At 43.8% G+C, this 12,630-nt stretch overlaps 1 protein-coding gene across 1 annotated transcript in view; it reads left to right on the plus strand.

Annotated features, from left to right (window-relative positions):
- The window catches only part of LOC126253284 (nuclear hormone receptor FTZ-F1), a 1,090,123-nt gene that overhangs the window by 615,866 nt on the left and 461,627 nt on the right, over positions 1–12,630 (plus strand). Inside the window, exon 4 of the mRNA XM_049954520.1 lies at positions 11,476–11,547. Coding sequence (XP_049810477.1) covers positions 11,476–11,547 — 72 coding nt within the window. The remainder of the gene's footprint in view (positions 1–11,475; positions 11,548–12,630) is intronic.

Consider the following 12,630-nt stretch of genomic DNA (forward strand, 5'->3'; position numbering starts at 1 on the left):
CAAAACGGCGCTGTCGACAACCGATGCCGAGGCAGCAGTGGTGCACCAAGGGTCATACATGACAGAGGTAAACGACGACTGGGGAGATACGTACGGTTCGGGTGGTTGTGCAGCTGGTGAGCAAACTGTCGCCCAGATTAACTGAGGGGCTATCAGTAGTGCCACCTCAACGACCGTTCAGCGACCTTCTTCATTGCGTATGTGCCTTCGCAGCAGGCGCCTGGTTCACTCCCCCCCCCCCCCCCCCCTTCCCGCCATGATGACAGCTGTTCATCGAGGACGAATGCAACTGGACGTACACTGAGTGGCGACAGGTGGACTTTTCAGGTGAATCACGTGTTATACATTATCGGACAGGTGGCGGTTGAAGTGTACGGCATGAAACGTCTGAAAGCAAACTCCCTACAACAATTTTGAGAATTGCGCAGGCTCGAGGTGGGAGTGTTATGGTCTCGGGAATGTTCTTGTGGCATTCTCTGGGTGATCTTGTCTGTCTGGAAGCCCAGTGCGTCTACCCTTGGGGACCATGTCCACTCCAACATGCAGTTTGTTTTTCCTCGGCACGATGGCACCCACCAGCAGGTCAGTGCCCGTGTCACACAGCTCGTAGTGTACGTGCGTGGTTCGAAGAGCACGTGAATGAGTTGACTGTACTCCCTTGGCAAGCAATCTCCCCGAATTTAAACGCAATCGAGAATTTGCGGGACTATCTCTATCGGCCTGTTCGTTCCATGAACCCTCAACCGAAAAACGTAATGCTGCTGGCCGCGACTCTCGAGTCTGCATGGCTCCACATCCCTGTGGGTACCTTCCAGAACCTCATTGACTCTCTTCCTGCATATCTTGCAGTGGTCCTTGCAGCAAAATGTGACTACTCAAACTTTTGACAGTTGGTCGCATTAACGTGACTGCACAGTGTACATTCGTACTAGGGCTCCACAATCCTCTGTTGATATACGGAGGAGAATACTTTGCATGGAGAACGTTCTATACTGTCGTCTCGATGTATTTGATTGTTAGAGCTTTCTATGAATACAGAAATGAGTCCATGTGACATAAATTAAATGCTAAACCTCGTGTGTCTATTGCAGCACAAACAGTTTAAACTTAAGCCATATGGTATAAAAAGAAGCGATCTGCAGTTTGATCACCAGTGTAGATAATATTGATGTTGGTAAATGAGTACTAGTACATGTTCTCTGTTATCTCGTACAAAATTTTCTTTAAGGTCGAATTAGAGCACCTTCTAAGGAGGTCTGAAAGACATGCCGGTATATTCAAATTGCACTCTGTATGTAACCATAATCACGTTATCACAGACATCCATTGATATTGATGGCAAAAGGAAGTGACGTAGGATTTTTGTTTCGGAGACGACTGTTTCTGTCCTTAGTTGTGAAGCGGAGCAGGTACAGTGTGTTTGTGTGCATGGCTGCGTACAATTAAACAACTAGATTAACCACTGAAACTAGTCTTTTCGAACGCCATTTAGAGTTGCTTACATATTTTTGTTATATTTTCAGTGGCTTTCCTCCAGTTGAAATGCACAGAGACGGTGATAGACGTGTCACATGTAATGCTGGAAAGTTGCACTCCGCTTCCACTTGTCGCTGTTCGTTAAGGAATGTTTCCGATAATGTACGTTGTACGTGACGTCGTCTCATCATATCCCACTCAGATTAGTCCTGTCGTGTTTTCAACTATTGCATCACATTGCTCAGTGGTTTGAATGTGAAACCTGTTACGAATCAGTCCAGTTACACCATACGTAATTACAAATAATAATAATAATAATAGTTTAACAGGTAGTCTACAGGGCAGTGAGGATGTTACCAATTACGTTTCGCGGATGTTTGAAGTGGATTCTGAGGTGCAAGATTATCAAATCATCCATTTTAAGTAGGTCTACATTTAGGACTAGAATGAGGCACTGGTGTCGTGGTGTTCCGGAGTGAGATTATTGGATTTAAAGGATTTAAGATGCTATAATTAGAGGATTAAAATATAGATTTGCCGCTACTAGTTTAGGGAATAGCTGCTCGGCCTTCCACAGAGGGAAATACAGGTCGGTTTGGTTCGTGAGTGGTGTATAGCCAGGCCTTTCGGCCAGAAGAGCGGCATTGTTTAAATTTTAGCAACGGGTATCAGCACCAACGGCGTCCTTGCTCAGTTCGCAGAGCGCCATTTTTTTTCTTTTCTTTCGCGAAGCCAGGCTGCAAAGCAGTTCAAGGCCGGCGAGCGAGCCGCTGGGCGAGTCGTACGCCGCCGCCGCCGCTGCCGCCGTCTCCTGCGTTTCGTCACCATGCCGGCCGTTTCGGCGAAACGGAGTGGTGGTCTCTCTCAAAGCCTCCGGCTGTGCTGACGCTTGACGGCGAGTCCATATCTTAAATATGCGCGGGTAACGAGTCAGTGATAGGTTGTTTTGTAAAAACTGGCAATTTGATTTTCACACACAAGACTGAAGCGTCTGGTAAACATTGGCGCAGTCCAAACTGGGCCGGGCGCATGAACGCTGTTCCTTTTTGTTGCTCTATGGTCCAAAACTTGCGGGATTGTTCATTCCACCAATATTCAAATCGACCAAGTCCCTCAAAGTCTTCCCATGAAAGGAGGATGATAGTGCAGAGGGAAATAGGCGGAATTTATAATTGCTTGGGTCATTTTTGACAATTTGCGTAAATATATTCGTATTGACACTTACTGCAGATCTGTAAATCGTTGGGCTGCTGCTTTTATAATCTACACTCTGCATCAAAGTAAACAGATCAAATGTGGGTCTGAACATTGTTTATTACCATGTCTGCACGTATATTTCTCGTTTAAAAACCAAAATAAAATACGTCGTATAGGTCACGTTTTATTGTACCGGCTACTCAAGTTTTTCCCCGTCCTATTGTTAGATGGGGCGTGGAACAACAGAGATTGCTTCCATGCCTCTGCGTAAACTATTATTAGCCCTATTTTTATATTAAGGATTATTGTGAAAGCGATGCGTAAGTGGCTGTAGAGAATTCGAGGATTCACTCCGGTAAATCAATTCTTGAATTTACAAATAGGTTTCCTGGAGAAATATGACGTCGTTCCTCGACACGCCGTCTCTTAAGATTCTTCAGCAATTCTCACATATATTTCTACGACATAGACAATCCTGTGACCATTCATCCTGTTTTTATTTACAGGGAATCGATGCCACTATTGGACAACGCGAATAGATCCCACATACTTAACAATATATCAGTACAAACCGTGCTAGCGGTATGTAAGCAGACTGTTTCGTAGACAAACTGCAGTTTATCAGTATCCGACGAATCATTCGAACCTTGCCAATTTATTTACTTAAACTGAACCCATATGATTGTAGCACTTGTATAAAGAGAACACCGAGTTAATTTTACTATAGTGTGCTCAAAGGCTGGTACACTACAAATCATCGAAGTCCTGTGTTACTGTAGTGAGTATTCCCCATGCAATTTTCCTCTAATGTATTTGCTAAGAGGAGATAAGCGTTTCGTATCATGAGAAATAAGACGTTAGGAAAGTGGATGGTGAATAAAGGACCGAAATATGTTATTGATGTATGGCATACCAAAAGGGGGTTTTGTTTCTGGACAATTATGATAACGCCAGAACTACAGCTTTTCATTTACCCATTTTTTTGGCTCTGAGCACTATGGGACTCAACTGCTGAGGTCATTAGTCCCCTAGAACTTAGAACTAGTTAAACCTAACTAACCTAAGGACATCACAAACATCCATGCCCGAGGCAGGATTCGAACCTGCGACCGTAGCGGTCTTGCGGTTCCAGACTGCAGCGCCTTTAACCGCACGGCCACTTCGGCCGGCCCCATTTTTTTTTTTTATTGTAATGAGTACTACGAAATGTACCAGGAGTTTTAAGGAGAGAAACAATTTCCGCTCCTTTCATAAAGAGCTGCCGCACAGAGACACATTCGGAGAAAAAGCAGATTGTAGTGCCTCAGTGCCATTCGATAGCATCTACTGTCCGTTGTACCGTCTAGAATTATGAGGGGTATTCGAAAAGTAAGTTTCATTGAGCGTTAGACTACTCTTCAAAGTGACACGGATACATTGCAATATTTATCAACAGAGCCACCAGGACTTCGTAAAAAATATTCAGAACGTCGTATCAGTAGTTAAGTTCCTCGATGATAGAAACCCGCTCCTCGGTCACGCTGCCATTCGAGAGCCGCTGTGTGAGCACCCTCAGCGCTGGAAAATCTCTTTCCCATCAGACGTTGTTTCATGTTACCGATAAGATGGAAATCGCATGGTACAAGATCTTACTTCCTTCCCGATCAGCTTCACCCACATCTGGGCCTTTGTCAATTTGTTGGTAGCATTTCACTGTGGTTGGTGGTCCATACATCGCTATAATTTCACGGTGAATTTGCGCGGAATTAAGACGTTTTGTTCACAAGAATCGTATTATCCCGCTTACGTTTCCTGTTGCCACACCGTTTCACTCGCAGACTGTGATTCATCTGTACCGCTGCAGAACTGTGTCTGCAGGAGAACCGGAAAATGTACCCTCTTCTGAAAATGCGCAACAAGAGTGGCGCAATGGGACGATATGCGTAACTTACTTTCTTATGTCCCTAAATACTATTATAAACGAAAAGTAAGTTGTAAAAGTATGACTAGTACCAGTGCAATATTTAAAATGCTTGCTCGCTGAATGGGGATGTTTTGGCATACAAAGGTACACTCAGAGGTTTAACAGCGGAAGCCACTCTGCTGGTGACGACAGCGAACGATCTGTCGGGTTCTCTACTATGCGCGAAGAGTATTTTGTGTCATCCTTTACTGAACGAGAATTACCATAGTTGCTGCTAATATGCTAAGCTATTGGTTTTTTGTCGTTTCTTAAACAGTATATACTTTGTGTGATACGCGTAATTAGTAGTAGGGTAATGGCAATACTGGTGAGTTTTATTAGTGTGGGTTGCATACATTCACAGGCAAACCTATTGTTACAGTAATTGATTTATGACCCCTGATGGTTGGCCGGCCAGTGTGGCCGAGCGGTTCTAGGCGCTACAGTCTGGAACCGCGTGACCGCTACGGTCACAGGTTCGAATCCTGCCTCGGGCATGGGTGTGTGTGATGTCCTTAGGTTAGTTAGGTTTAAGTAGTTCTAAGTTCTAGGGGACTGATGACCTCAGATGTTGAGTCCCATAGTGCTCAGAGCCATTTGAACCCTGATGGTTGATTTATGATCCCCTAGGGATGGCAAAAATTTAAATCGAAGCCGACACAAAACAACATGGAAACGTTCAGAGAAGGTAGAAAAATAGCCTCCTACACAATCAGAAACGAAAAGAGACTGTATGAAAGACTATCCCTTCAAAAATACAGATGTACTTCATTCAAAACAAATCCAGAGACTGTTACCAATCTTTCAAAAGACACCGGAAAGCTTACGAGCTACCCAGTTTAAATTTTCGTGACTATTCAGGGAAATTAGGTACAAATGACCAAGAAAATTGCAACATTTTCGCATACTATTTCGGAGACCTTCTCAAGTGTAAAGAGGCTCCAGAGAAACCGGAATTTAAAACTCCGGAAGAAATCCCTGCAGAATCACATCCACCAACTCTAAATGAAGTCCGGCAAGCTATAAAATCCCTCAAGAACAACAAATCTTCTGGTGAAGATGGAATCACAGCTGAACTTTTGAAACTAGGTGAGGTAAAAGTAGCACTGCACATCGGTACAGTTATTAAGGAAATTTGGAGAACCGAGAAGACTGGAGGACGGCACTTATGCATTCACTTCACAAAACGGGTGACGTATCAGATATGAACAATTACAGGGGGATTTCCCTTCTATCCGTTCCATACAAGGTCCTTTCGAAGATATTACTAAATAGGATTGAACCAGTTCTCGACGCACAGGTAGGAGGATACCAAGGTGGATTTAGAAAAGGTAGGAGCTGTTCAGAGCAAATTATTAACCTTAAAAACATAATTAGAACATGTGCTGGTCAACCACATGTTACGACGTTTATTGATTTTAGAAAAGCATATGACTCTATAGACAGAGAAAGCCTCATTAGAATTCTGGAGGAATTTGGAATTGACAGAAAAACTAGAGAGATAGTAAAGCAAACACTGACAGATACCAAGTCCAAAGTCAAATTTCGAGGCAAGGTTTCTGAACCTTTTTAAATCCAATTTATTAAACCAGTCACAACGGAAGTGAGACAGAGAAGGCAGATGTTCTTTGGTCATCTGGTGAGAATGGATGATGACAGATTAACGAAGAAAATCTTCAATATAATTCAATAGAGGAAAACCCCAACTCTTGGTTGCAAGGAATAAGGAAAGACCTCGGTGAACTTGGACTTACAGAAATGGACGCAGTGAATAGTGACAAATACAGAAAGGCAATAACTGAATTCGAAATTTTTCAGGCTCCAAAACCGAAGACCAACAGGAAGCTAACAGCTGAACATCTGGAAAAAATGGCAGCAGGCAGAAGAGCAGCCCGAGAGAAGAGGAAGAAAAAAGTGAACATGAAATAAAATTTGTAACGCGGTCCTTAGTTGGCCAATTCGTGTAAATAAATAAAATAAATTATTATTAAACACCTTACAGGCCTTTATCAGACCACGCGAAGCATTTATGACTACTTGTGCTTGAAGTACTTGGTTCAAATGGCTCTGAGCACTATGGGACTTAACATCTATGGTCATCAGTCCCCTAGAACTTGGAGCTACTTAAACCTAACTAACCTAAGGACAGCGCACAACACCCAGTCATCACGAGGCAGAGAAAATCCCTGACCCCGCCGGGAATCGAACCCGGGAACCCGGGCGTGGGAAGCGAGAACGCTACCGCACGACCACGAGCTGCGGACGGCTCTTCCAGTACTCTTTCATTCGTTCGCTAAAGGTCCTCATCCTTTCTTCGGTCCACTTTGGTCTTTGGGTGCTCTCTTCTCTGACATACATCAATTTTGGCTTGTACCATCCAAGGTGTAGTGGTTTTGAGCCTCTGTATGTATCTGAATAATCTGTTGGTGAGTCTGGTTTGTGGGAGTCTGCTGACGTGACCGTAAAATTTTGGTCGCCTTTTTCTGATGTCCGCTGCGAGGTAGGGCAACTTCTCTGTGGCGTCTCTGGCGTGAAGCCTGTATCCTTCGTCTGTGAGTTTTGGTCCAATAATTTTGCTGATAATTTTTCTTTCCTGTGTGAGGATCTTGTCTAGGTCGTCCTTGGTGTATAGTGTCAGTGTCTCGCAGGCGAAAAGCACCTAAGGTTTGATTATAGTATTGTAGTGACGAATTTTCCATATTTTGTGTTTAAATTCAGTGTGTTGAATTTCGTGCACAAAAACTCTCTTTTGTGGAAAGAGATCTATAGCCGTACTCTATTTGCTCACTCTTTGAAAATTTCTACCTGCCTAGTTGCTGTGGTTTCGTTGTCTGCAGGCAGTGCCAGGTCGTCCGCGAAATCTAAATAGTCAACTTCGACTTCATCCTTGGGCCGTCCTAGTCGCACTGGCTTCCAGTATCCTTGTAATTTCGGCTATTTCTCCCATTCCACAATGACTTTGTCCAACACTAGGTTGAAAAGGAATGACGAGAGACGAATACCTTGACGCATGCCTGTCCTAATCTAAAAGGGTTCAGAGATCAGAGATTCCCCCCCTCCCCTAAATTTAACTTTTGACTTCGTGTTTGTCAGTGTCTGTTTGATCAGTCGCAGTGTCTTGTTGTCCAGACCTTGTTCGTGTAGGATGTTGAACAATGACTGGCGATCAACGAAAGTGCATATGACTGGCGTAATTCTGAGGGCTTTGATTTTCAGCGTAGCCTTCAAATTGAACATGTGCTCTGCGCGGGAGCGTCGAGGTCGGAAGCCGGCCTGGTACTCACCGATTTTATGTTCCAGCTGGTCCTGTGTCCTTTTGAGTAGGCGTGCTGAAAGGATCTTGTATGTGATTTGTAGTAGGGAAATGCCCCTGTAAATGTTTACATCTGTGCGGTCGCCTTTTTTATGTAATGGGTGAATCAGTGCTCATTTCCAGTCATCTGGCAGCTTTTCTGATGTCCAGATGTCTGTGATAATCTAAGTGAGTTTGGTCCGAGGTTTTTCAGTAGTTCGGCCACTATACTGTCTTCACCAGGTGTTCTGTTGTTTTTGAGTACGAGGATGTGTGTGTGTGTACCTCCTCTTATGTCGGGGGTAGTGAGTCTGTGTGCTTCTATGTCGGTTCTTCTTCTAGGAATCTCTCTGAGTTCTGGGCAATTCAGAAGTTCTGAGAAATACTGCGCCAGCACCTTGCGGCTATCCTTATTTGTCAGTGCCAATTTTCCATCACTTTTCCGAAGCAGAAGTTCGGTGGTGTGTATCCTCGGATTTGTCCTGCAAACGTCCTGTATAAATCACTTGTGTTGTAGTTACATAAGTTGTCCTCTATGGAGTCCAACTGTTCTTTCATGAATATTCTCTTGGTTTGTCTGATAATTTTGCGGTTGTTTATTGTGTTTCGTTGAAAGCATGTAAATCTTCTGGGGATATTTTGCTGTTGTATTTCTGATATGCAACTTTCCTAGTGACGAGTGCATTCTCGCAGTCGGTGTCCTATCAAGGGTGTTTGTTCTTCAGCGGAATGAGGGCTTGTGCTTTTTCTGTAATTTTTCGGTGGAAATTTTGCCAGACATTTACATGTTCTTTTCCCAGGCTTATTTTAGTCAAGATTCTGCGATCTCCTTTGTGTCAAATTTTGGTGAGAGGGTTTTCTTGCTGAAAGTTCTCTTTGGGATGAATTTGATTTTGACACGTGTCAGGTAATGATCCAAGTCGATGCTGGCTCCCCTGTGTACCTCACATTGTGGATCTCTTGCTGTACTGGGTACGAGATTGCCACATGGTCGATTTGGAACTCATCTAACTGCTGGACTGGTGAGCGCCACATTTTCTGTTTTCTGGGGTCTTTTCTGAGGGATGTCGACATGAGCTTGAGGTTGTTGCATTAGCAGAGTTCTATGAGCCGTGTGCCATTTTCGTTAGTAAATCTATGAGCAGGATACTTACCGACTGTTTTCCTGTTTAGTTTTTCTGTGCTGATCTGTGCATTAAAGTTGCCCAGGACATCACTTTCTCGATGGTCGACCAGAATTTTTCTGTGGCCTATGGGCCTTTCTTGTTACTCTGGTTAGTTGGATTGTGTGCGTTGATCAGTGTGTACTTTTTGTTGGCGCACTGAACCCGCATAGTCACCAGTCGGTTGTTTACTGATGTAACTTCTTTTATGGATTTGACTATGGTCTTGTGAAGCATGAAGGCCATCCCCAGTTGTGGAGCGCCTTTGGCAACGCGCATGTCAGTTTTGCTTTTGCAGATGCAGTATTTGCCGTAGTCCTAGTGTCTTCGTCTGTGATACGTGTCTCCTGAAGCGCAAGGATTAGAATCTTCTGCCTATCGAGTTTTGTCATTAGGTCGTGCAGCTATCCAGGCTGTATGAGAGTGTTTATGTTGAGAGTCCCAAAGTGTGTTGTTGCCTTGAGCGGGAGTTTGCGCCGGCCGGTGTGGCCAAGCGGTTCTAGGCGCTTCGGTCCGGAACCGCACTGCTGCTACGGTCGCAGGTTCGAATCCTGCCTCAGGCATGGATGTGTGTGATGTCCTTAGGTTCGTTAGGTTTAAGTAGTTCTAAGTCTAGGGGGCTGCTGACCTCAGATGTTAAGTCCCGTAGTGCTTAGAGCCATTTGAACCATTTGGGAGTTTGCCAGAGATCTCTGATTTTCTCTGTATTCGTGGAAGCCCTGGTCCCCCAGAATCCGAATGCCCGGTTGCCGTCTATTGGCAGTTGGATTGTTTACCAACTGTTGTATTGCTGTTATTACTTGCACAAGCGATGGTTGCTCGTAAGCAATGGTGTCCAGCGGGTGTCCACTAGGTTTTTAGAACCAGGGGTTGTCAGTTCCTGGAGCACATGTTGCAAAAAATGGCTCTGAGCAATATGGGACTTAACTTTTGAGGTCATCAGTCACCTAGAACTTGGACCTACTTAAACCTAACTAACCTAAGGACATCACACACATCCATGCCCGAGGCAGGATTCGAACCTGCGACCGTAGTGGTCGCGCGGTTCCAGACTGTAGCGCCTAGATCCGCTCGTCCACCCCGGCCGGCAACACACGTTGCTGCCGCACCTCTTGGTGAACAGATGCTGACTGTACTGCCACTTGCTCCAAGTCAGACGCAGCATGGATTTTGGTTGTCATTTTGGTCCAAGGGTGGTATTTTATTTCCCGCGTACCCTGCATATCTGCCTGGCATTCCCCTATCCGCCACCTGGGGACGCACCGGATTTGGGGGGAGGGGGGTTATTTTCTTATATTAATAAACTTATAAATTGCAAACAAAAATTGACTTAATAACTCATCTAAATAACTCAAATTATATGAAAATAAATATTTCAATTACTACGCTACTAAAGAGTTGCTTCACACAACATCGTCGTTATCACATATTCGTCGAGGAATAAAGGGCATAATTACAGTTAAATAGCCTTCGCGTCTTTTATTTATGTGACGTATGTTCTTGCACGATAGTCGGCGTTTGCCAGAGCACGGAGAACTGATACCCCAAGCCAGGTCATCACATTCCGACGGTACTGCTCCATTAATTACAAGACTGACAGACAGAGAGCTATCACAACGCGCGAAGTATCACACTTAACTTACAGGAGGAAATTCTCAACTATGTGGAATACACGCGGACTGCACAAACAAATTCAGAAGCATAACACCTACGATTCATTGACACCGAATGATATCCCCCTGCACATGGCCCAATCTCATTTATCGGATTGCTGATTTCCACGATAGAAATACCACAGTGTAATGGTGTCAGAGTCTTTGTTGACAGCACAGTCTCTCACAGTCTCTCATTATTTTTGTTACATCCAGTGGAGTAAAGCTATGAACTACAAAAACAATGTCAGAACGCAATAAGATTTTTCCTTGTCTCTCTCTTCCGATATATAGGAAACAAATACCGTCTGCGTGTTGACATCGACCATTTGTGATGATCCCATTAAATATACATGTACTGATCCATTGGAGCAGGTGGCCAGTGGTTGAAGTCACTTCCACGGACCTTCGTAAAATTTTGTCGCCTGTACTGGAGGAAGACCATATCCCACAGACTGTCGATCACAAGGAGAGAGTTCTTGTGTTATTGTTTCATAAGCAGTTTGGTACATTGTTTTTTGCTGTAACATATCAGGGCAGTGTATGACTATAGCTAAAATGATGCAGATGTGTATCGATCTCCTCACAGTATTAGTTTATAAAGTGATGTCAGGTATGAATTCGAACGTTGTGATAGTAAATGTGAGTACTATTGCTACGGCATGCTTTAATCCACCAGACTTTTAAATAGTGCTCTCTACCCTAAATAGCAAGGATGTGTTGTTCACGAATTAACTACTGGTTTATTCACAGGACGGGGCCGGTTCTTCGTCATGGATGGCGAATCTTCGTCTGCGGCGGAGGTCACATCAGGCTTACTGCAAGGTTAGTCTAACATCACTTCTGTGTCTTTTACCTCCAAAAATCCTTAAAGATTTCAGATATGCGCATGTAAAACATTTGCATAAAAGTAAATACACTTGGTACAAGCGCTTCCCACGGAATTCAATCAGATTAATGTGACTCACTGGCCAAGACGTCTGGTGTTTTAGGCTGCATGTTTTAGCCCTCTTTTTACGCAAATACGCAACATACAAATAGTTATAATTCGGAAATATTTTAAGAATAGATCACAAATTTCACTGATACAACACGTGGGCCAAGAAGTTAAACGAAAATCGAATGTCCAAGTTCGATAAGAGATGAAGTCATCGAAACAGCAAGGTCGTTAATCAAAACAGTAAATAATGGCTCAAATGGTTCAAATGGCTGTGAGCACTATGGGACTCAACTGCTGAGGTCATTAGTCCCCTAGAACTTAGAACTAGTTAAACCTAACTAACCTAAGGACATCACACGCATCCATGCCCGAGGCAGGATTCGAACCTGCGACCGTGGCGGTCTCGCGGTTCCAGACTGCAGCGCCTAGAACCGCACGGCCACTTCGGCCGGCAGTAAATAATGAAACAAAAAATTACATTGGCGATATTTAGAGACACATCCTGAAAACAAGCAAGTTACATTCGTGGTGTCTCGAATGAAATCTGTGCGTCAGAACTTGTGTATCTCAATTCGGTTATTTTGACAGTAATATCTGGCTAAATCTCCTTAAACTACACTAAACCTGTCTCGAAATGCATAATACGTACGGATTGTAATCTGCAAACTTGTAAGCTAACTTCAGAAAGAGTTTTGCAAAACTTCAATCGCGTGTCGGATATTCCTAGAGAATGTCCAATATCATTGCATTGCGTTCTTGAACCATAATAAAGGATACGCCTGTAGAATAAGGTTTTATTTTCCGTTTTATTACAGTTTGCAATTTTGCCTCCTTAGCAGTTTCTTTGAAAACGGAGTAGTGGTTTTCGCGTATGAGGACGCAAAGAATAGGTGGTAGTTTGTATGAATCAATTTGAAATGCGTCTCGAGTGGCCCAAGTAAAGTTGGATCAATGGGCGGAGACAAGAA

This window comes from Schistocerca nitens, chromosome 1 (genome assembly GCF_023898315.1).
Source record: "Schistocerca nitens isolate TAMUIC-IGC-003100 chromosome 1, iqSchNite1.1, whole genome shotgun sequence".
NCBI lineage: Eukaryota > Metazoa > Arthropoda > Insecta > Orthoptera > Acrididae > Schistocerca > Schistocerca nitens.